The sequence below is a fragment of the Cyanistes caeruleus genome, chromosome 6, assembly GCF_971803275.1.
Source record: "Cyanistes caeruleus chromosome 6, bCyaCae1.hap1.1, whole genome shotgun sequence".
Classification (NCBI taxonomy): Eukaryota; Metazoa; Chordata; class Aves; order Passeriformes; family Paridae; genus Cyanistes; species Cyanistes caeruleus.
The window spans coordinates 6185219-6206990 of record NC_141706.1 but is presented as its reverse complement, the minus strand read 5'-3'; the positions used below and the strand labels follow the sequence as shown (position 1 = coordinate 6206990).

At 38.5% G+C, this 21772-nt stretch overlaps 1 protein-coding gene across 7 annotated transcripts in view; it reads right to left on the bottom strand.

Moving 5' to 3' along the window:
• Positions 1 to 21772, bottom strand: part of SBF2 (SET binding factor 2) — a 230046-nt gene that overhangs the window by 166924 nt on the left and 41350 nt on the right. For 4 of the 7 annotated variants that reach the window (XM_086894739.1, XM_086894741.1, XM_086894743.1 and 1 more), the window contains exon 2: positions 17915 to 18003. In XM_086894739.1, the coding sequence (XP_086750865.1) occupies positions 17915 to 18003 (89 nt within the window). The remainder of the gene's footprint in view (positions 1 to 17914; positions 18004 to 21772) is intronic. The other 3 variants (XM_086894740.1, XM_086894742.1, XM_086894744.1) reach the window with 1 other exon arrangement.

Here is a 21772-nt window from a genome sequence, read left to right as displayed (position 1 = left end):
CAAAGAGGATGTATAAACAAGTTCAGACAAAGCACTCAAGTTTAACAGCACCATGTACAGTCTTCCCACTCTGCTATGAAAATATCTGTAATACTCCTTTACTAAAATACCTGGAATACCTACCAGAGCAAGAAAAAATTAACATCCTTTTCATCACCTCAGGTATTTTCAGGAAAGGTACATTATCTTCAAGTAAAACCTGAAGAAAATGCAAACACACTACAAATATACAATATGTAGTGAAAACATAGACATACTAATTTCAAAGAGGAAGGATAACCACAGGAGGTTTAGTATTGGAATTTCAATACTGTTCCTACTTAGGAAAATTCAGGCAGTGACAAGCAGCTCAAGCTCCAGAGTTCTGTTCCAAATGAACACAAGTGAGCTGGCCACAGGCTTTTACAAAAGCACACTCTTGCCAGCTTGATTGAAAAGTATAGAGAAAAAATCCCTGCTTGGAAAACTTCATTAAAGCTTTTTTTTTTTACCCCCAACATTTCAACACTTTTTAATCCCGTTCTTGTATCAGACAAAAATCGAAAAGTCAAGAAAATAATTGACAGCAAGTACATAAAAACTGAGAGATCATGATCCACAATAACCATTCCCTCCTCCTCCTGCCACATCCCAGTGGTGGCCCACATAGTTCCCCTGGTGAGCTGTGCCCAGGCACTGCTCCTTGGAATGTGATGCTGCTGCTCGTCTGCCAGAAAAGCAGCAGGTCAGTCACACCACACAGTCCCACTCCTCTGCTTCTATCTCAGCACAGAGAAGTCTCACATCAAGAGAGCATTATTCCAAGACAGAACTCTACGAATAGCTTTGACCCTCTTTCCATAGAGGACAGTCTCCCAGTAGGAATGTACCTAGCTTGTAAGGAAAAGCGAGTTCTGAAAGCAGGGGAGTAGGACTATAACTCATACCAGCAAGAACCTGCAGCAATCTGTTTGCTGGGAGTCAACGTGATAAACCTCACGTAGACTTGACTGTTTCTATCTAGGAAGGGGTGATGAGTCTGAAGCCTGTTGCTGTCAGAGTGCATCACCCAGCAGTCATAATTACCTTCTGAAAACAATCAATTAACTGTCAGGGGGAAGAGTCCTGCCCAAGATAAGGTAAATAGAAGTACACATCAACTCCAGCAAGTTACATACAAAACTATATTTGAAAATTATTGAGAAATGTGTCAGAGAGATTTGCTAAGGAGTGAAGATTAGAAGCATCAAATCATAGAATATTCTGAGTTGGAAGAGGATCATCAAGTCCAGCTCCTGGCCCTGCACAGGACACCCCAAGAGTCCCACCATGCACCAGCAGTATCCAAACACTGCTTGAGCTGTGTCAGGCTGGTGCTGTGACCCCTGCCCTGTTCCAGTGCCCAGCCACCATCTGGTGAAGAAGGTGAAGAACCTTTCCCTGATATCCAAACTAAACCTCCCCTGATACAACTTCAGGCCAGTACCTTGAGTTCTTGTCACCAGAGAGAAGAGATCGGTGCCTGCCCCTCCTCATACCCTGGTGAGGGAGTTTTAACTGCAGTGAGGTCTTTCCTCAGTCCCTTTTCTCCAGGCTGAACGGACCAAGTGACCTCAGCTACTCCCCAAACAGCTTCTCCTCCCACCTCCCAACCCCTCATCTTCATGACCTCCTTTGGTCACTCTCTAGGAGCTTTGTATTTTTTTCTATATTGTGGTGCTCAAAATTGCACACAGGACTCAAGGTGAGGCTGACCCAGTGCAGAGCAGAACGGGACAATCCCCTCAATTACTACTGAGGAATGTTTCAGCATGCATCAGAAGGAGAAAGCTTCTAAAAACTGATGATGGCAATGGCTAAAATAAGAGCAAAGGTAAAATTCCTCAAAGATGACTGAAAAAACTCTTCTAAGAAGTCTTTCTATGTTAGAGTTTCTTTGAGGGGTTCTTGGGGAAATTCCCAGAATAAAACTGTATTTTGGAGGGAAAGATACAGAAGATTTTAGAAAACAAAAATGAAAGTATCAGAAAACATGATTCAAGTATTCTGTGTAATCAAAGTACAAAATTAGATAACTCTAAATTGTGGGTTTCTAAAGACAAGACAAGATAGGGTTATTTCAAGTAGGCAAATGTTTTACCTGTTTATAAAAGCATTATCCAGAACCTTTGCTTGCAAGTAGCAAACATGCAGAAGATGTCAAATTACAGAACTAGTAATCTTACAGAAAAATAAATTACACTGGAAAAGAATGAGAAAGGCTTCTCTACAGCTAGATCATAAATCATCCATTAACAGCTCTTCAACAAAAGTAAATGGATACACTCAACACAACAGAGTCACTTAGTAAAAAGTCTTTTAGCAGGAACATTCACCAAAAACACTCTCAATCAAATTAAATTGTCATGGTATAGGAGAACAGCTCTCTTTTGCAGTAATAAGCTATTTTTTTAAAGTAAGAATAAATGGTTGGTTTGCCCCAAGAGATGCAAATTAGATCTCTGCTCTGTGCATGTGTCATAGGGGCTGATTGACTTAGGGTTTTTTTTCTTTGTTTCCTACAGATAATTTCTGAACATACCACAAACACTCAATGGTAAATTCATGAAATCTGAGGACAGTAGAAGAATCTAGAACAGTCAATACTGAAGTGCTCTGTGATTGTACATGAGAGGGTCTTACAATACCAAGCAGCTGGGTAACAAAGCATTACACATTCCCTAAGTGAGAAGAGGAGACTAAAACACATGAAAAAAGAATCCTGAAGATGCATATGCAATACCAGGCTTCTTGTTACCACTCAGGAAAGGGAACCTGAAACATGGTTCACTTAAACCACATTAGCTCTACTATCAACAGTGTAATATCTCTAGCTGTAGCAGAATGAATAGATCTAAACCTATTTATCTGTTCCACTTCTAATTCCTGTTTAAAACCTAGCCTTCCAAAATTCACAGGGTTCCTACAGCACCAACACAGACACTTTAGGAAGGGGAGGGTAGCACACACAGACCTGTAAGAAGACAACCTTGCAGAAATCATACTGTCAGCATTTTGCCATAGGTTGAAATTTAAATAGCAAGTCACAGAATCATAGAAAGGTTTGGATTGGAAGGGACCTTAAAGACCTTCCAAGTCCAACTCCCTGCCCAGGAACAGGGACACTTTCCACTACACCAGGTCACTCAGAGCCCCATCCAACCTGGCCTTAAACAATTCCAGGGATGGAGCATCCACAACTGCTTTCAGCAACTTTTCCAGTGCCTCCCATAGTGAATCTTCCAATCATCTGATCTAAACCCACTTTCCTTCTGTTTGAAGCCACTCCTCCTTGTCCTATCACTACCTGCCCTTGTAAAAAGTCCCTTCCCAGCTCTCTTGTAGCACTACTGGAAGGCTGCCAGAAGAAGACTTCCCTTGGCCTTCCCTTCTCCAGGCTACACAACCCCAGTTCTCTCAGCCTTTCCTCACAGGAGAGGTGCTCTAACCCTGTGATCATCTCGGTGGTCTCCTCTGGACTCGCTCCAACAGCTCCATGTCCTTCCTGTGCTAGGGAGCTGGAGCAGGGTGCAGTGTTCCAGGTGGGATCCCAGCAGAGCAGGGCAGAGGGGCAGAATCCCCTCCTTCACCTGCTGCTTTTTGCAGCCTCAGCAGGAAGCACACAGCCCCTGTGTGCACTGTCTCTCTTGCTGGGCTCTGAAACGTGTAGGTGCACTTTGCAAATCTCATTTACACATTTCTAGATTGCATCTCAAATTAGGTAATTTGCTTTGTCCTCTCCCCCTGGGTCAGTGCTGGCACAGAGAACTGCACCCTCTCAAACAAGAAAACCCTAAGAAGGGGGTAACTCAAACTAAAAAAAAAATGATAGTCAACTCCTGAGCACCCCATTCCTACCTCACTCAGTGAAAGACATCACATACTGTGAAACTGAAACAGCACATTCTTTTCTGCCAGACTTAAAGCCAGTCATCTGAAGAGACAGGAGTCATTAAGTTTCCTTCTTTGAACGCCCTTCAGAAACCACTACTAAATTCAACCCCTCATTTAAATACGGTTTCCACTGCAGTGAGGCTCTTGCAACAGACACGTAAGGCATTACCCATAATAGGTGAAACAGTGCACATAAATATGCTGTTACCTAACTCACCGTAGTAAATTCATACTTTAAAAGGAAAGCTTATAAGCACTATCATATTTAAGCAATAAGACATAAGAGGGCGTGCATATGCTGTAATAGTGACACACCTTAATAATATAGGAAGTATGTCAACTATTATCCCATACTACACACCCTAAAACACTTCAGCATAGATCCCATCTACGTATTTAACAAATGAAATTAGGATACTTAGAAAAGATGTCTATTTAGTGGCTGATAAGCTCAAAATGTTTCATTAAAAAAAGCCAGACAATACATAAAACATGCCACCAAATACTCCTTTTCAGATAACACTTTCCAACCATTTCTTTTCACGATCAAACTACAGATATAGACTGTTAAAAAATACTTGCATCATTAAATGCATTCAGATCCTGCAAGAAGTTAAAAAAGGAGGGACAGCCAATGAAAATCTATTGTTTTCTGTAATTTTGAAGTGTTCTTGAAAGCTTAATGATGAATTTTGAAAGAAAGGTATAAATAAAACCTGTAATTAAGATTTTTGGGTTGTTGTTGTTGTTTTGGGTTTTTTTTGGTTAAACTGCTTCTGTCTTTCCATTTCAACAACTAAAGAAATAGTTCAATAAAAACATCCCACTTAGGTTATTGCTGGTAATTCTCAGTCTGAACTCAGGGGCTGGAGTTAAGTGGTTTTAGCTGAACTCTTACTGCACTACTTGCAGTCTAAAGCCAAAGTCAGCACAAAAATCTGACATTTGATTACATTTTCCTTAATTATATCATTGTTCACCTTGGATCAAACTGAAACCTCTTGGAAAATGTATTATTGAACACTTCACTGGATACTATCTACTTAGCCTTTGCCATACAAAATACAAATATAATTATGTTTGTGGCAGCCAGAATAAACTAAACTGAACACTGGTGTGCCTTCATTTTAAACCAAGCTAAAATATATTTGAATATTTATTAATTGAATATGATTCCACAGAAGTTATTACTGTAAAATGTTTTTCTCAGAAACTCCAATAGTTACTTTCTTCAGCGAAGGCACACTAGTACAAAAAAACTGGTATCAACAATCAAGCCTGATCAAACTTCACAAAGTAACTGTTATTTAATGTATTTCCATTCACTTAATCACTCTTTGGTTGTATAAAATGGAAACAGTTTTCCAAATCATATGAAGTTTGCACAATTGTATTACCCAAACTCACAGAAAACTGTAGATACATTTATTATAATAGTCACAGTTTTCCAACTACCCAGCTGGAAATGCTGCTAATCTTTTGGAGAAAGACACTCAGACATTAAATGACTAAAACACATCCTTTTAAGTAACGGTATTGATGAAAGTGTAACAAGAATCAAATCTTGAATTTCAAAATAGAAGACTTCAGCCATGCTTATATAAATGATTCAGCCATAACCCAAAAGAGCAAGTGACTTTTTGGAATAATTTTTGCTCCTCGGTGCCAATACAAAAACTCGTTGTGGATGCTGAAAAGCCGCTCGTGCAGAAGTGGCTGCTGTGAACACACACTGCTCATAGGAGGAAAAATATTTAAATTGGGGGGAGGGAGAGAATGTACTCTCCACCCACTTTTGGAGGGGTTTTGCCAGTTCCTCTGCTTTTTGGGAAAAGCAGATCAAATCCAATACGTGAGACATGAACCAGATATGAAAATGGTCCAACAACAAATCTTCAAAATTGCATATGCCAACAAGTCTCTACAAGTATATTACCAGGCCAGAATGCAGGAAAATCCTTGTGAAATAAGGTTTTCTGGTATGCAGTTATAGCAAATAATCATGAGGTGATGCCGAGAACTAGACAAATCTGGTATTCAAGGAATGTTAAAAACATTGAGGTCACGAATGCACACTGTAACTTTAGTACTCACTTCTTATCCCACTATTTTGACATTAAATCTAATTCATTCTTCATTCTAAGCTTATGAGCCATGATTTTAATGAACATCTCTCTTGTCCACTGCTATAACAGATGTCAAAAAGGAAACAATATAGTTAAAAAATGAAGTGAGGCTGATTCTGCATATGCCATGTACATATCAGGAGTATTGCTTGTTTTTAAAATACTACATTATACCACATATCTGCCAGTAAACTAAAAAACAGATCTTCTCTCTGGGATCAAAATTTTTAATTTATTTACATTTTTTTAGAATAATGCTTCATGCACTCCTAGCTCACAGGTAAGCCTAAGAATAAGCACCAAAATTATAACTGCACTGGGCATTTCATTACTAAAAGAATATTTGGGTTGATTGTAATGTAGTGTAATAAACTGCATTAATCAACACAAAGTAGTTACATAATCCAGCCTTGTCCTACCAGTCTGTCTTACACACACTAGAATGGATTTGTGTTGAACTGCCTTTACTTAGATGAAGAGTTAAAACTAAGCTCTGAAGACACAGAGACTGGAGCAGAAGAGGGAGAGGGACATGACCAGAAAGTTAAAGCCATTTCTTATATTAAATTCCCCACAGTTTATGGCATACTGACAACAGAAATACTAGCAGCTCAGTAAAACAGCAGAACATTTTATTTGGAGGTGGGAGGTGTGACTACACATTATGTATTCTATTAAAATTGCTTTAGTCCTATTTTTATATATGTACTAGTTGCATTCGTCCAAGTAACTTGGCAGAGATTCAAACCAAAAATATACTTTCAAAAAAAGAAAAAAAAATACATTTTTGACTTCAGGATAACCAATACTGGTCAGTAACAGGACATGATTTGCTTTTCTGATCTCCTTTTGCTGACATAAATAAAAGATCATTTCACATCCAAGTTAAGGAACCAACCAGTGTGGAGGAAAGATGTGCAAGCAATTTGGGGACACTTTTATGACAAAATCTAGACAGAAATTTTCTTCAAAAGCATCAGCAGTACCTTAGAGCATCACTAACCTTCATGTTAGAAACAAATCCAAGAAGGGCAAGAGGGAGAGCAGGGGGAATTTGATTTTTTCTAGGGAAACATGCAGAAAGGAGGTGATATTGTAAAGGATACAAACCTGCAAGATTTGTGATATCCAGTCAGGGAAGCTCAAGTTCCAAACACCATCCAAGAGAAGACTTGGGTGTCAGAGCTCTCCCTCTTTGTCTAGGTTCACTTCACAGCTCAGATTTAATTAATTGCAGGCTAAGAAATTACTACAAACTGTGCAAGGATCACCATACAAGCAGCATTACCACAAGTAAAGCCTGAAATGCCTCCTTTCCAAATCTGCAAGCTGGAGCTTCAGAGATTCATAGCAGCAGCCAGTTGAAATGCTTCATTTATTACTCTGTTATTGATATAGAAATGAAATTCCTCTTTAGTTTATGCTGGTATCCATGACAGCTAAATAGAAGCACCTGTTCAAGTGATGCTTTGACAGTGTGTCCTTGAAAACCACAGACACAGGAACCCAACAGACCCAAGAGAGGTCTCCCTTAGCAACTTAAATCAAGTTCTAACACTCCATGGATCAGCTGCACCATTAGCACTCATCTTAAAAATCTGCCACTTCTGAAGGTTTTGGCCTGCACTGGTTTATTTCTGACATCCACAGAGTATTGAGGACAGAGAAAGAAGGAAAGGTTTTGCTAGGAGCAGTCCAGTTAAACTGCTGGAAAAACTACTGCTTCCACACTTGGAATTCATTACAAGAAGCCATGGTTGTGGCAGAGCCCCACACAGGAGAAGTTCAAAGACAAAAATTCTTCTTGGTGACTAGCCCTAAAATAAGCACTTACAAATTACATCTGAATATAATTATGTTTTTCTTCTTCCTCATAATACAAATTGTATTTTGAATATAAAAGTACATTCTTTCTTCACTCTTTTACCTTATTATGACCAAACTCAAATTCTTGTTATAACAGATAGAAAATTATTGACTTATACTTTAAATAAGATTTCTTCAGTAAAATTCTCATAGTCATTTACCAAATTCATACTGAAATTAGGATCAATATCATACCAGAAATTGTGAAATACCACATTACTAAAGAATAATACAGGAGGAAGAAAGTTATCCAAATAGCCTAGCCTAACCTTCTGTGTCTTCTAACCTTCAAGTTAATTCATAAACTTCTTCTTTTCCCACCTACAAATACCAGGTTTTGTACAAAAGAAAACAAATTGTTACATGTTACTGGTATATAGACAAGAGTCCAAAAAGGTTGTGCAATAAAACCTGCACATTTCAAAGTGGTTCTGGCAACTCCATGCAATCAGCCAAAAGCCAGCACCACCATGCTCTACTGGAACAATATTAAGTAGTGTTTGCTTTATAAACAAACAAAACAACATCCCAACCTCAGGATTCCTAAACTGAGCTCTGTTTGAGACTTCACTTTGTGGTGGTGCTGGAGGTCAACAGGCTACTTTTGAAATTTGGTTTTTTGGGGTTTTGTTGTTTTGTTTTAATTTGGAAAAAAAAAAAATGGTAATGAACTTCCAAGACCTTTGCCAAGGATTCTGCATGGCACAGCCTCAGTCAGACACTGAAGCACTGGAATCAGCTGCTTTCTGCATGGATGCTGTGTCAGATGTATGCCTGGAGCCACTCTGACCTGTATGGAATGTGGAAATCACAGATTACACTAGCTGGGAACTGCAGAAAGCCTCTGCACTGATCTTTCTCTGTTTGGCTTCAATCTGGATAATGCAATGGTAAAATGAGCTGTGGCCCACAGAATGCACAAAACTGTGAAGTATCATCACAAGATTTATTAATGTTTTTTCTGTTCTTTGGTGAACACAACTAGGACACTCCTTTTGTAATTTATTATGAATAAGCACTTACACTGTATAAAGGCTTCAAAAAAGTTTTCAAGTTCAAGAAGCCAAGCTTTAAAACCACTAAGATGATTTAAGCCAGCAGAAGAAACCTGCATCAACACAAAATTTATGTAGAGTACAAACTCAAAGGTTGGTCAAACTGAGGAGTTGAGGGAATATAATGATTTAGAAGTACTACTGATTAGAACTTTTCTTAGCATGAAAAGTATCAGCTTTAACAAAACACAAACCACTAACAAATTTGTTCAGAAAAAAAAAAATACCCTTTATTTTCCATTAATCTGTTTTCTTGAACTATTAGAAAACATTCCAAAGTGATTTACAGTCATAGGAATCAACTTCACAGATAAATTATTTCTGGATTCCCAGAACACATTCAACGACCCAGTTCAAGTTTCACAATCTTGTCTCCAGCCCAATAGGCTGTGTTTGATTAGATGCACATCATCTGCCTTTCTGCTCCTTCACACAACCCCAGAGAGGATCACTTTGTGACAACTGGATATATGGTTATAAATTCAGCACACAACACTCCTGCCGGCCGGCTTTCTCCAAAACCACACAAATTCTCAGCTCCCTGCACAAACACACAGAAAAACCAAACCAACCAACCAAAAAACCCCAGAAACGTCAATCAAAAACTGTCTCAATTACAGCACTTTAAGCTTCAAACTTCTTACAGCAAACTGACAGATAATCTGTAATAAGGAGCTGAGACAAAACATAGGAATTTTAAACAACAAACTGGAAAGCGGTTCAGAGGTAATTCAGTGGTTTTCAGGATTGTTACATTTGTCCAATTCTCTCTCTTCCTCTCTGATAGTTACAGGAAGATGATCCAATGGTGACATGAAGTTTGCTGTACTTAACAGCGAGGGCAAACACCTGACAATACCCCCCCAGAGACCAAGTCTCATCTCCCATGATAATCCGCATCTCCATTCTGATGTCCCAGTCTGGTTCTGATGTCCCAGTCTGGTACCTTCCCATGGCTCTTTCTGCAGAGAAGCAAATGAGAAGGCACACAGAGAGCCAGAGCCTTTGCTTTTCAGATTAACAAATCCAAGAAGAACCTCAGGAGATTATCCAAGCAATTCCCTTTCTATGGCAAATTACTAGCCTCACACATGTCATTCTCCACCAAAACCAAATAATACTGCTCAAAGTTTTCATTCTAACTAGCATGAGCTCCATCTATTTAAACATTTATTACAGTTTACACCAAATCTCCTTTGCTAGAGAATCCATTCGCTCACCATATTCTCAAAGGACAAGAAAAACAGTTTATCTTCTTCATTTTATTTATCTGAAGTCTTCCCAAGTCTAACCTCTGCTCATCTCAGAATAGTGCTTACCTTTATTCAAAAGCTAAACTTCTTTGATTCATGCTGAGCTCAGCTTTGTTATTTGTGGAGACAGCAGAAGGGGAAATGTAGACCCTGTACACAATTAGCTTAGGCAGGTACAGTCATCTGCACATGGCACAAGTTAAAACTGGAAAGATGAGTTTTGTATAACAGAACTGGATGTTATAGTGCACACAAATACATTTCAGTTCATTTCTGTGTGGTTGGGTCAACATAAAAACAGTGCTGTAAACCCAGAAGGTGCAGCACTCATAGGAGTTTTAACTGACTTAGAAATGTACACTGGTTTGTGCCTTCCCAGATGAACTGCTCTTTGGTTGCTTGCATTCCAGACTTACATGGATTTGTGTTCAATCATTCAATAATTTAATCAGTAATTCATAGAATTACTTTGAAATAATCTTCAAGGATGATTAGTCCAAAGAGGAATAGATCATTTAAACTAAAGAACCTCCTCTGATGTTAAGGACACGCTCAGCTTTTCAAAAACATGTGTCACTCTACAATCATGTGCTGCATTCATCCAAGTTAACTTTCAAGTATAAACTAACATTTCTGGAAAAACACAAAGCAAATCCATAACCAGGCTATTCCTAAAGTTGAAAATAATTAAAACCATAATTTTTTTTCCCCATAATTTTTGCTCTCACATATAAAACAATAGGATTTCTGCTCTTCAGTTTTGATTTCTGGAGATAAAGCCCGTTTTCATATCCTGTGTTTGAGATGTATGTTGCTCTCCCTTTTTAGTCAAGAGTATTTCAAGAACTTTTTAAAAAAATAAATAAACAAGGAACAATAAAAAACATTTAATATTTAAAATTCAGAACCTTCAGGAAAAGCAGGGTCTCCCAGGAGACTTACCACAGACAAGTCTGTAAGTTATAAGGTGGAAATACCAAGACTCAGAGAATTTTATGAATGCTACAATACCTCATGGCTTAACTGGAGTCTCAGGATCTCCTCTGCAGACTGTTACACAAAAACCAGGTACAAAGCAGATACTTAGAGAGAAGTCCATGTTGCAGTCTTTCCTCTAATTCTTATATTAGGTGAGGAAAACTTCTGGAGAGGTAAGAAAGACACTGAATCCCACACAAAGCTTGGGTGGACAAGACCATCTCATGCACTCAAGTATTGTCTGTGGAGATGGCAGAGGTGAACAATGAAGAAAACCAACCCAAATCATTCTGTGACTCTAAAAACATTGCACTTCTTAAGAAAGCTTGTAAAAATGGCTTTCTTCTCCAGATCTAGAAAGACTTTAACTTAAAATGAAAGTGTGAGGATCTTGAACCACCATGATAGATGCAAGAAAGGTTACACTTCAATATACTCCATGGAAAGACTGAGAGTTGAAGAAGACTTGAAATTCCAAACAGGTGTCACTTCAATATTTTACCATTTCTATCAAAACTGTTGACTGTAGTGCTCTGATGTGGCTATCCTTCCAACTCAAAAAAAAAAAAAAAAAAAGTGGATAAAGCATATTAGTTGAACCTTTGACAGCACTTAGTCAAGTGAGGCAGTTATGCTACACAAGGACTTGCAAGTAATTAGAAACTGATATCAAATAATTTTATCACATTAGTCTACAAAATCCAGAAGCTAACATCCATTCAGTAAGACCAGATTCTAAAACCAGAATGTAGCTGTCTTCCAGCATAGCAGAAACATAACTGTAAAATACAACACATTAATGGCACTCTAAATTGTCTAGTGGAGGCTGGTATGTCTGAAGAATACGAGCTGAGTCCAGAAACTTTTTGACATAAAATAATAAAATAAAATGAAATAAAATAAAAATCATTGTACTGTTGCTATTATCTGTTTCCTACTAAGTGCTGAAAGCACCTGTTCTGTAATATGAGAAAATATGAGAATAAAAACACAATGAATTTATAAGTGCTGCACTGAGCTCTCTGTTCATTGAAGAATTGCAAATGTAATGAATCTTGAGAGGTAAAAAACATTTGAGGGGAAAGGGAGGAAAAAACCACCCACCAAACAAAAATCTCTGCAGCTGACCAGGTGCCCTGAAGGTTAAATGGATGTTGTAGACAACTCTTTATTCACATCCTTAAAAGCATTAATGTTTGAGAAAAATTGGCTTACAGATCAGCTAGCTAAGACTGAAGCATTTAAAGATTAACTCCCTTAAAACTTTAATCACTTCAGGCCTTAACTGTCTAATCTGTAACCCTAGTTGTCTCTTATGTCTTATTTAAAATAACTAGTGAAATGTTCAAGCATCAGACTTTTTTCTCAGAAAAGATGCCTTATACCAAGGTAGAAAAACAAAAATAATTCTAAGAGATCAGCACTTGAATTTTAAAAGTATTGCTTTCAACTGAATGTGTAACGATTTCCAGAGATTCTGTCATGGAAATTTAGAGAAGTTTAGCAATTCTGTAAAACTTTTCTACTTTAAAATTTGGCCTCCTTTTAAATGTCCTCAATTGAGAGCAGCTTTGAAGACAAATGAGCTGGGTTTTGTTGGGGTTTTTTGGATAGCTTTTTTCTCCCCATTCCAACTGTAAACCTCCAACAGAAGTAAATATCAGTTAAGATCTCAGAGGTAGAGCTGCAACTCATAAATTATGTACGTAAAAATGAAGTGGAAATTTGTACAAGACCAACTAGATCAGTCAGAATACAAATACACTTCGAAAATACCATTTTTACTCTCATTTGTTTGGGTTTTTTTGTATCTCAGGTTAGTTGGAATTCGAAAGTTAAATCCAGTTTTTCATAAAAGACATATTCCACATCCATTTAAGAGTTTATGACTGAAGCAAAACAAAGGGGAAGAAATGCTAAGCTCCACAGCAAGGGCTGCACACAAAGGAGGAATAAACTGATTCCAACAACTCCAACTCCTCCATTATAAGGAAGCAGACAACCTTCCAGATCCCAAAAGGATATGTGCAGCCTTTCCTTCTATCTTACTGTCAAAATACATGTAAATGGTCTCCAAATGGTTCTATTAAATAGCATTTTTTACCAATTAAAAACATATTTTATAATTTAAGTAATTATTTGAGCAGGTGATTACCTTGTCTAGAAATAGATGTTAATTTCTGTACTTGACCACACTTGAAATTCAAATTACTAAATCATGACACTACTGCTAACACCACCACCAGTTATAGAGGGAAATTTCCTTGCCTGCTACCCACAAACTGTAGAAACACATCATAAGCAGTTTAAACTCAAGACAATGTAACTGTTTCTGGGTATGACTTTCACTGGCCTCATTAAGAACAGCCTCCTAACACTGAGTAATGCAGATGACACTTGGTTTAGCTAATTTAGCCCTGGGACAAAAATGACTTTACAGTGTAACATCACATACCAAAGCTTCCTGTGATGTATAACTAATTATGATGTCTAGAAAGTTACACAGTGGAACAAAAAATGGATTAGAAATAAGAAAAATATGCAGAAATGTAAATCTAACTCATTCAACCAACATACACTCTCAAGCATTCTTTCTACAAGCAAGAACAAGAAGTTTGATTGTCCTAATCTTACAGTGCTCTGTATGTCTCAGCTAACTTTACAAGGTTATTTTTACACTTAAGCTGCATCTGAGAAAACTCCTCAGAAATAGATAAGACTATGGAGAAGGATACCCCAAACACCTTCATTTAAAGTATCAGAAGGGGCAACTATCAGATTGGTATGTTCTAACTGCATTCTTTCAAAAACCAATGACTGAAATGCTTTTCTGAGCCAAATACTTTATTAAGAATGAGCCTAAATCTCTCTTTACCCTTCAGACTCAGCTTACTTCCATGGAACTGGAAAAAACTCACTCTGACTTGCATTTGTCCATAAATTGCAGATGGACTGCTATTTGTCAGTAAAATGAAGATGCTCAGATTCTAAACTGAAATTGTTCCTTAGATTTCTCTTGAATAGCCCACAAAAGGTTCTAGCAAATGGAAAAGCAGCACATAACATTCAATTTGTATGATATATAACATTAAGAAATATCATATCTTATTCACAGTTACATCACACAATCTAACAAATGGTAAAGAAGTCTTCAGGTTCCCAGCAGCTACTGTAATTATCAAAAATCCATTGCAAACAACTTCAGGTATGTTTCACAGCAATTTGCAGGTGGCTTATCAAAGTTTCTGCGTTCAGTTAAAAACAGAACAAAGCTTAAAGCTGTCAAGTCTTTAGTGAAATGGCTAATGCAAAAAGGATAAGGTTAAGAAAAATCTCTTCAGGTAACTTCAGGGGATGCAGACAAGTAGGAGGTGTAAAAAAACACTGACCAAAACCTCTTGGCAGCATCATTCCCTCAGCAGAGACTCATGGCTTTGCTCACCACTGACAACCAGAAGACACACAATTTATTGAACAAGATAAATTAAAGTACTTGACTTGAATAAAACTGAAAAAAGTATATTTCTGTTGAATTCTGGACAATGTGTTTACTCCCAATCTCATGTGTTTGTGACCAGAACACAGTTATCATTCTGCTCACATAAAAACAGACCCGGTTTGAGTAACTCTTACCACTTTAATCCAGAACACACACACACCAAATAAAACACCCTTCAGTGAAGCTCAGACTGCAATTACGGTTTATAATGACCCAATTCTCTACATATTTGTGTCAAATTACCAAAACCACAAATACAGTCAAAGGTGAAATTGCATCATCATTCCTAGAGAAGCTGTTGTCAAAATGATCTCTTTTCACTCAGTCAAGGGCCCAGTACGCCCAGTCTGTCCCATGGGTACGTGTATATCAAAACTGGGCTCAAAAAACAAACCTAAATATTAAGAGAGGTGGTTTTCTTATTTAACTTTAAAATTACCTCCACAACTCCACTCTTCACATTGCCTTAATTACATCTCAGAAATCTGATCACATGAATTCAAGCCCACGAGGATGGGGGGCATGCAGGGCTGGCAAAGAGAAGAGCCCTCAAAAAAAACTCACAGGACTTTTGTCTATCAGTTTTTGGCTGGAGCTTGGACTAAAGGCATCTCTACAAGCTACACAAGGGTTCCCAGAAGGAATTTTCTATCTTAAAGCATTAAAGCTTGAGGGGTGGGAGTTTGCAGAGGTCTTTTCCACTATTTCCCCCTTGTCTTGTATAATAAAATGCCATTAACAACATGAATAGGACACAACTATTAGATCATTTAGGGACATAGTGGACTTCTCCCTGCTAGAGGTTTCTGAGATGAGACTGGACAGGGTGGTGGGATAATCTCAGCTATGCTTCCTTTTCCAACCTGGGCTGGTCTGTGATCCTGTGATCTGTGGATGTATCACCCATTACACATCAATACAAATTACCCCACTCAACCTATCTTATCTGAAAAATCCCACAAATGGCTAAATTCTCAGGCAAAGAATTTACAGAAGAGCTGAGAGGGGTGGGGAGAAGTCAGTGGCACACTGAGTTCACCAGTAACCAGCTGAAGGTTTTCACAGCAGAAGCACCTTTGACAGAAGACAAGATTCAAACAGCACAAAAAGCATAAAAAGCTTTGGACTTTTTCCTTCATGAGAACACAGTGAAGAGAGCTTGACATGTTTTTCAGACACAAACCATTCCTTTTTTTCCATTTAACAGAAATACCATATAAATATAAACCATATATATACCATACAATTTAATACAGATCTTTCAAAGAAGAGGAAGTATATTAAGGAGGATATTAACTCAAACTTCTCATAGAACTAAGTGCTATTGATAAATATGTCTCTCTTCTTTCTCATATACATTTGTCAACTATTCTATTCTTACCTTTTTCCCCCCCCATCTCTTTTTCCTTAAGGTTTCCCTATTACTCCCTTAATGATATTAAATCTGCCCTTAAGGTGACAAACATATTAACACAGCTTTTCTTCTTTCCTTTCCATGAAATAATGTTGATTCTAGTTGGACTCATCCAAAATCTTGAAAAAAAACTTCCTGCCAAAATCTGACTTTCATAAGTGATTTACTTTAGAACTTGATCTTTGCCGTATCTCTACCTCCTCAATCTTCATTAACTAAAATTTTATTTACCACACTTGGAAAGCAGATCAAAACTTGACTGATTTTGCCAACTGGCTGAATCGATGTTCTTAAATTATCAGATTTTGTTTTATTTGGGAAGTTTAAGTCTTAATGGCTTTGCCTAATGAGTCATTTGAGAACCAATACAGAAATAAAGTTTCATCCCATTAAAAAAAATCTTTACAAAAAATCTTTCTTTAGAAAGGTGTTCCTTGTAGTGCTAAAATCACTCCTACAATTCAACTTAAATGGGAGGTAAGACCTGGGCACAGATTAAGATTCACTGCTTGAAGAGAAGCTGTGCTTATTTATTTCACATCTTCACAGGTAGTCAGGCCCATTGCTTTCTCTGAACGAGGTAAAGTGTGTCAGAGGAAATCTTACCATGACTCAGCCCCTGTGGTTGTTTGAGGCAAGATCAACCCTCCTGCTGGAACCTTGGAGCTTCCCCCGTTTCAGCAGAGCCCAGCATTGCCAAACCTGGCGTTATGCAAGTGCCCACAGAGGCTGCAACTCCCCATCACGGGGGGAGAAATCGTGCTCACCCCAATGGTCAGGGCACAGCAAGCCCTGAAACCCCAGGCTGATGCCAGGCTGTGGAGAAATGAAACCACAGAGCCAGAGAAAACGAGCGCCCAGCCGCGTACGCCGGAGCAAATACACCTCTGCTGCATCAGGGGGAGAGCAGCAAACACCAGAGTCCCCTTTCCTGTCCTTCATGGAGAGCACAGCACGTGGCAATGGCATGGAACAAGGAGCTGAAGGTTGCCTGGAAGGTACAGATTGGTAAAAGCCTGCTCTGTTTGCTGTATCTGTGCAATAAACTCAGTGAAGAGCCGGTGTCTTTGTCCTCTGCAGCTGATTTTGCCCCACAGTACAAAGACTCCTATTGCAACATTTCCTACAGCCCATCTCCTCCTCTAGCTTATCCTGTCCCAGAAATTGCTAAGTTCACAGCAGTAAAAGTTTCACTCTGACTTCTCAGAAACCTCATATCAGAATATGACCCCAGTCCTTCATTCCTCTTCAGGATTTTTAGAGACAGATGTTGAGTGAATCCCTGATCCAGATGAGTGAGAGACATCTTTTCATTGCATCCCACAAGAGACCAAGGAAGAGAAAGAAGCAACAACACCTTGGGAATTCTCTGTTTAAAATAGATCCCTGCTCACCAGCCTTGCTGACCATTTTAATAAATCCAGTTTATTGGGATATTCATTTCTTTTTTAATCTACATTATACAAACATGTGTTTGTAATTATTTGAATGTGACAATGAGACATCTGCCAGCTGAAGGCTGCTCACAAAAACACAGGGGCACAAATAAGCATTTCTTTTAAACACACTGTTTATGAATTTGCAGCAGACATTTTCTATATTCTAGGAATATTTACTTAGCTCTGCATAGCAAAACAAATTATCTTCTGTTAGCCAAAATTATTGTTCTGAAACCTATATCCCTTCTGCTCACTAATTTCTACCCATTCTCTGCTGGGTTAAATAATACAGATCATTATATGAAGGCAGATGTATCTTCCAATTGCACGTGAAAGAAATCCTATAAATTGCAGAATGTAATGTAAACTTACCAACTCTATTCCCTGTGGAAAAGGAGTGTCTTCCCAGTCCTTCTGGGGAAATCTTTGTATTATTTTTCCCAAACCTTCTGTTGGTCCTGCTGAAAGATAAAATTCAGTTACTTAAAGGCAAACTGGTGGAATTGCTTTTTTGAGAGTATTTTCAAAATATACCAAATATTAGTAAGTTTTTCACCACAAGAGGCAGAACACACTCCTCAAATGTGTCTTGCAAGTCATATAATAAATACAATCATAACATTTTCCAGCAGTAACACAAGGAATCTGCACTACATGAGATGAAGCCATGAGCTGCATCCAGCCCCTACCTCTCATGCACGTTTTCAAAATGACAGATGATTATTGATAATTTTGGTCTCTCTCTCTCTACAAACAGCACTGAGTTAAAGACTAATATAATAGATAATGTGATATTTAAAAGAGAAAGTAGAAGTTCCTCAAGAAGCAGTCTTCCAAAAGAAGCCTATAGATTGAAATAAATCTGCAGATTAAAACTCCACATGATTGATTAATCCAGAACACACTAGCTCTTTGCCAGTATTTCTCACTGGTTTCCTTGGACAAGTCAGCAGTGGTTTTCCTCACAGAAAGATGTGAAGAAAGGCTGGTAATTTCTGATAAATTTTCTGATGCAACTGTCTTCTTCTTTTACATGTTCCTTTTTTTGGAAGCAGCAGTGCTATGGATAAATTTTGGAAACACCACAAATACACCGCAGTTATAGCGCTGCATCATCCTGAACGGCACAGGAATGCATGCACAAACAGGAATTTTGTTCTTCACCTTCTGAAATCCTGCAGTAAATATTGAAGAAACCTTCCCCTAATATCCAACCTAAACCTCCTCTGGCTCAGCTTCAGGCCATTCCTTCAGGTCCTGTCACTGGTCACCAGAGAGAAGAGATCAGAGCCTGTCCCTCCTCTTCCTCTTGTGAAGAAGCTGTAGCTTTAGTGACCCCCAGGTTCCTTCCCACAGGGCTGCTCTCCATGGTGTCTCCTTCTTCAGGCTGTCCATCCATCAATGGCAAAGTTGAAATTTGCAACCATTTAAAATACCTTTTAATAGCTGACCCATCGTATCTAATTGAATCATCTTTTCTCCAAAGTTGTATCACCAAATTTTGTGATTAAGCATTAAGATTGTTAAACATTTTCTTGTCAAATTCTCAAAGCTGTACTCTGATATTATCATACTCCAATTTATGTATCAGTAGTAGCAGTCCATATGTGTTACCTCCTCTGCAGACACCCAGGCAGCAGCAATGAATACATTACTCTCCTGGCTTTACCATAAAAAAACATTTTCAGTCTGACACAACTTGAGTCTGCTAGCATCAATTAGTGTTACAGTGAAAAAAGATAGGCTTCCTCTAAGCTTCCTGCTAATTTACAATTTGAGTTTGCTGCTATCTTAAAACCCACAATAGATCTTACAAGATGTTTAGGCAGAGCCAATCTGACGGGTTTGTAAGAAGCGTTTTCTCCAATTTCTGCATATTTACACGTAAGGTTCTTTGACTCTCTTGGGAATCATCTCGGAACAGATGTTCCTGGTACAATGGACATACAAACTACAAAGAGTAAAACTCCCAAAAGCAATCTTACCCCCAAAGCAGCACACACTGTGACTCCCAGGGGCAGCCTGCTGATGAACTGCAGTCACACAGGGTTACCTACGAGTTCCGCGTGTGAGATCAGCGAGTTAAAAGCCAAAGGAGGTACCATGCTATAGAGAACTGCAGAGATGCTCAGAAGGCAGAGCTAGGATGTGCCAGAAACTGAGGAACAAATACACACACAGCTACAGCTGCAGTTTTTGTAAGGAAAAGGAGCTCTCTATCAGACTGCAGTAACTGAACAGGGTCACCAGCCACTGATGCCCTTGTGCCTCTATCAAAGCATTTCCACTCCTTTACACAGAGAGTAGTGACTATGGAGTAGGTGACTGTATAAAGGGAGCTGCTCCTTCATCGACTCAGTGTCAGAACTTCTCCCCTTGTCAAATTTATCACGTTATCTGCTTATCCTGAGTCATATCTCTGCCAAATCTCCTCTTCCTCCAGTTGTTCTAGGGCTGGCAGGTGGCACAAAGAAGAGGCAGCAAACAAATGCACCCAGGGCAGCAGTGAGCACAAACACCCTCCACAGCCTGGGGCTCAGAGGCCAACAGCAAGAAAGGGCAGAAGGACCAAGCTGAACAGAGATATCCAGACTTCCTGGAAAAGGAAGTATCAAAGAATTACAGCAGCACACAGTCCCTGCTATGTGTACGCTCCCCAAGCTTCTCCGTGGGAACACAGGTGACTTTTTAAAACTCTGAATCCAGTTCACAAAAGACTGAGACCTCTGACACTACCAACTACACTCATAAATAATGACATCCAGGAAAGTAGCTCAAAATGTCTTCTACTTCATCATGTTCTGAAGCTATCAATCCTTCTAGTTCTCTTTCTACTTGACTGCTACAAAGACTCTCCCTACATTACAGTATAGGAAGCTCTTAATTCAGAATTGAGAGATGTGCATTTTTTTTTAAAAAAAAAAATTAATATTCTCTCCTTTATGTCAAAAGGTAATCAAGTTTTTAGGTTGCTTTCCTTAGAAGGTCACTAAAGCTGGCCACCACTGTTAGAGTTTACTGCAAGTAATTCCATTTTGCTCTCAAGAAGGATTCTAAACCTCCATAGGAATCTACCTGAAGAAAATTATGTGCTTCTAAACATTTTCTGAAAGCCAGAAAATGAACTTCTTATGCTGCCTGAACTTGCAGTTCAGGTCACCTCTGGGATCAAAGAGAAATCACTCCACACATCCCATGGAGAACCTCCCTCCAAGCGGTGCAGCCACACATCCCTCCTTCTGTCCCCAGAACCAGCCTCTTTCCACTGCTGGGAAAACACTGGAAAATCAAAAATGCTTTCTATTTACTTCTACTTCAGGCACAACTGATTTGGTATCCAAGTTCTCAAGAATTTTAGAAAAGGATCTTTTTCAGAACAGCTCACAAACATTCCAGGTATTAAACAGTCAAACTTAAGGCCCACAGCAACAAAGCTGAATTTTCAGGAAACCGTCAACTTAAATACAGAGAAAGACTAAAATTTTCAAGAAGTTCATGAAACAGTGCATGAAGGATATATCACAGAAATGCAACATTTTAAAGGGGAAAAAAGGAAGGTGAATAGTTCTGTGTTCAAGATATAAGCTTGGAAAAGTATTCACATCCATAGGAGTAAACAGAAGTAAAAAAATAAAAACAGAACGCCAACAAAAAAAGCACTGTTAATCCCTCCACAGAAAAGTCCTGTGATACAGATTTAGAAATCTACTTATAATGCATAAAATCTAACTATTTCACATGATTTCTTAAGTTGAATACAATACAGATAGGTAGGAAACACTCTTTTCATCCCACTGAAATTTGTTTTGGTTTGGAGAGGGACTGTTGGTTTTGCTTTTTTAAATGAATCTGAACTCTTTCAAATTTAGGGCAATTCTTCAGGATCTCTGAGTTTTCTAGGTTTGCAATTATGAGGTAGAATGCATTGTAATTTGATAAATTTGAAAAATAAATAAAATTATTCTTTTCAGTTACAAAGAAGTTGCCTTCTTTGTGAAAAGCTTAGCCTCAGAGCACTTGAACAAATCTCCTGTGCAAGAGAAGACCCAGCAGCTGCACTTCCTTTAATAATAAACCCAATCCAGTACCGTATGCTCACCACATTTCCCCAATACTTTATAATGCAATTACTGTTGATTCCCTGTTGACATTTTTCAATCCAACCAGCAAAATAACAGCAGAATTGCAGTAAGTCCCTAAATCCCATGGTTTGGGGTGAGGAGGTGTGGA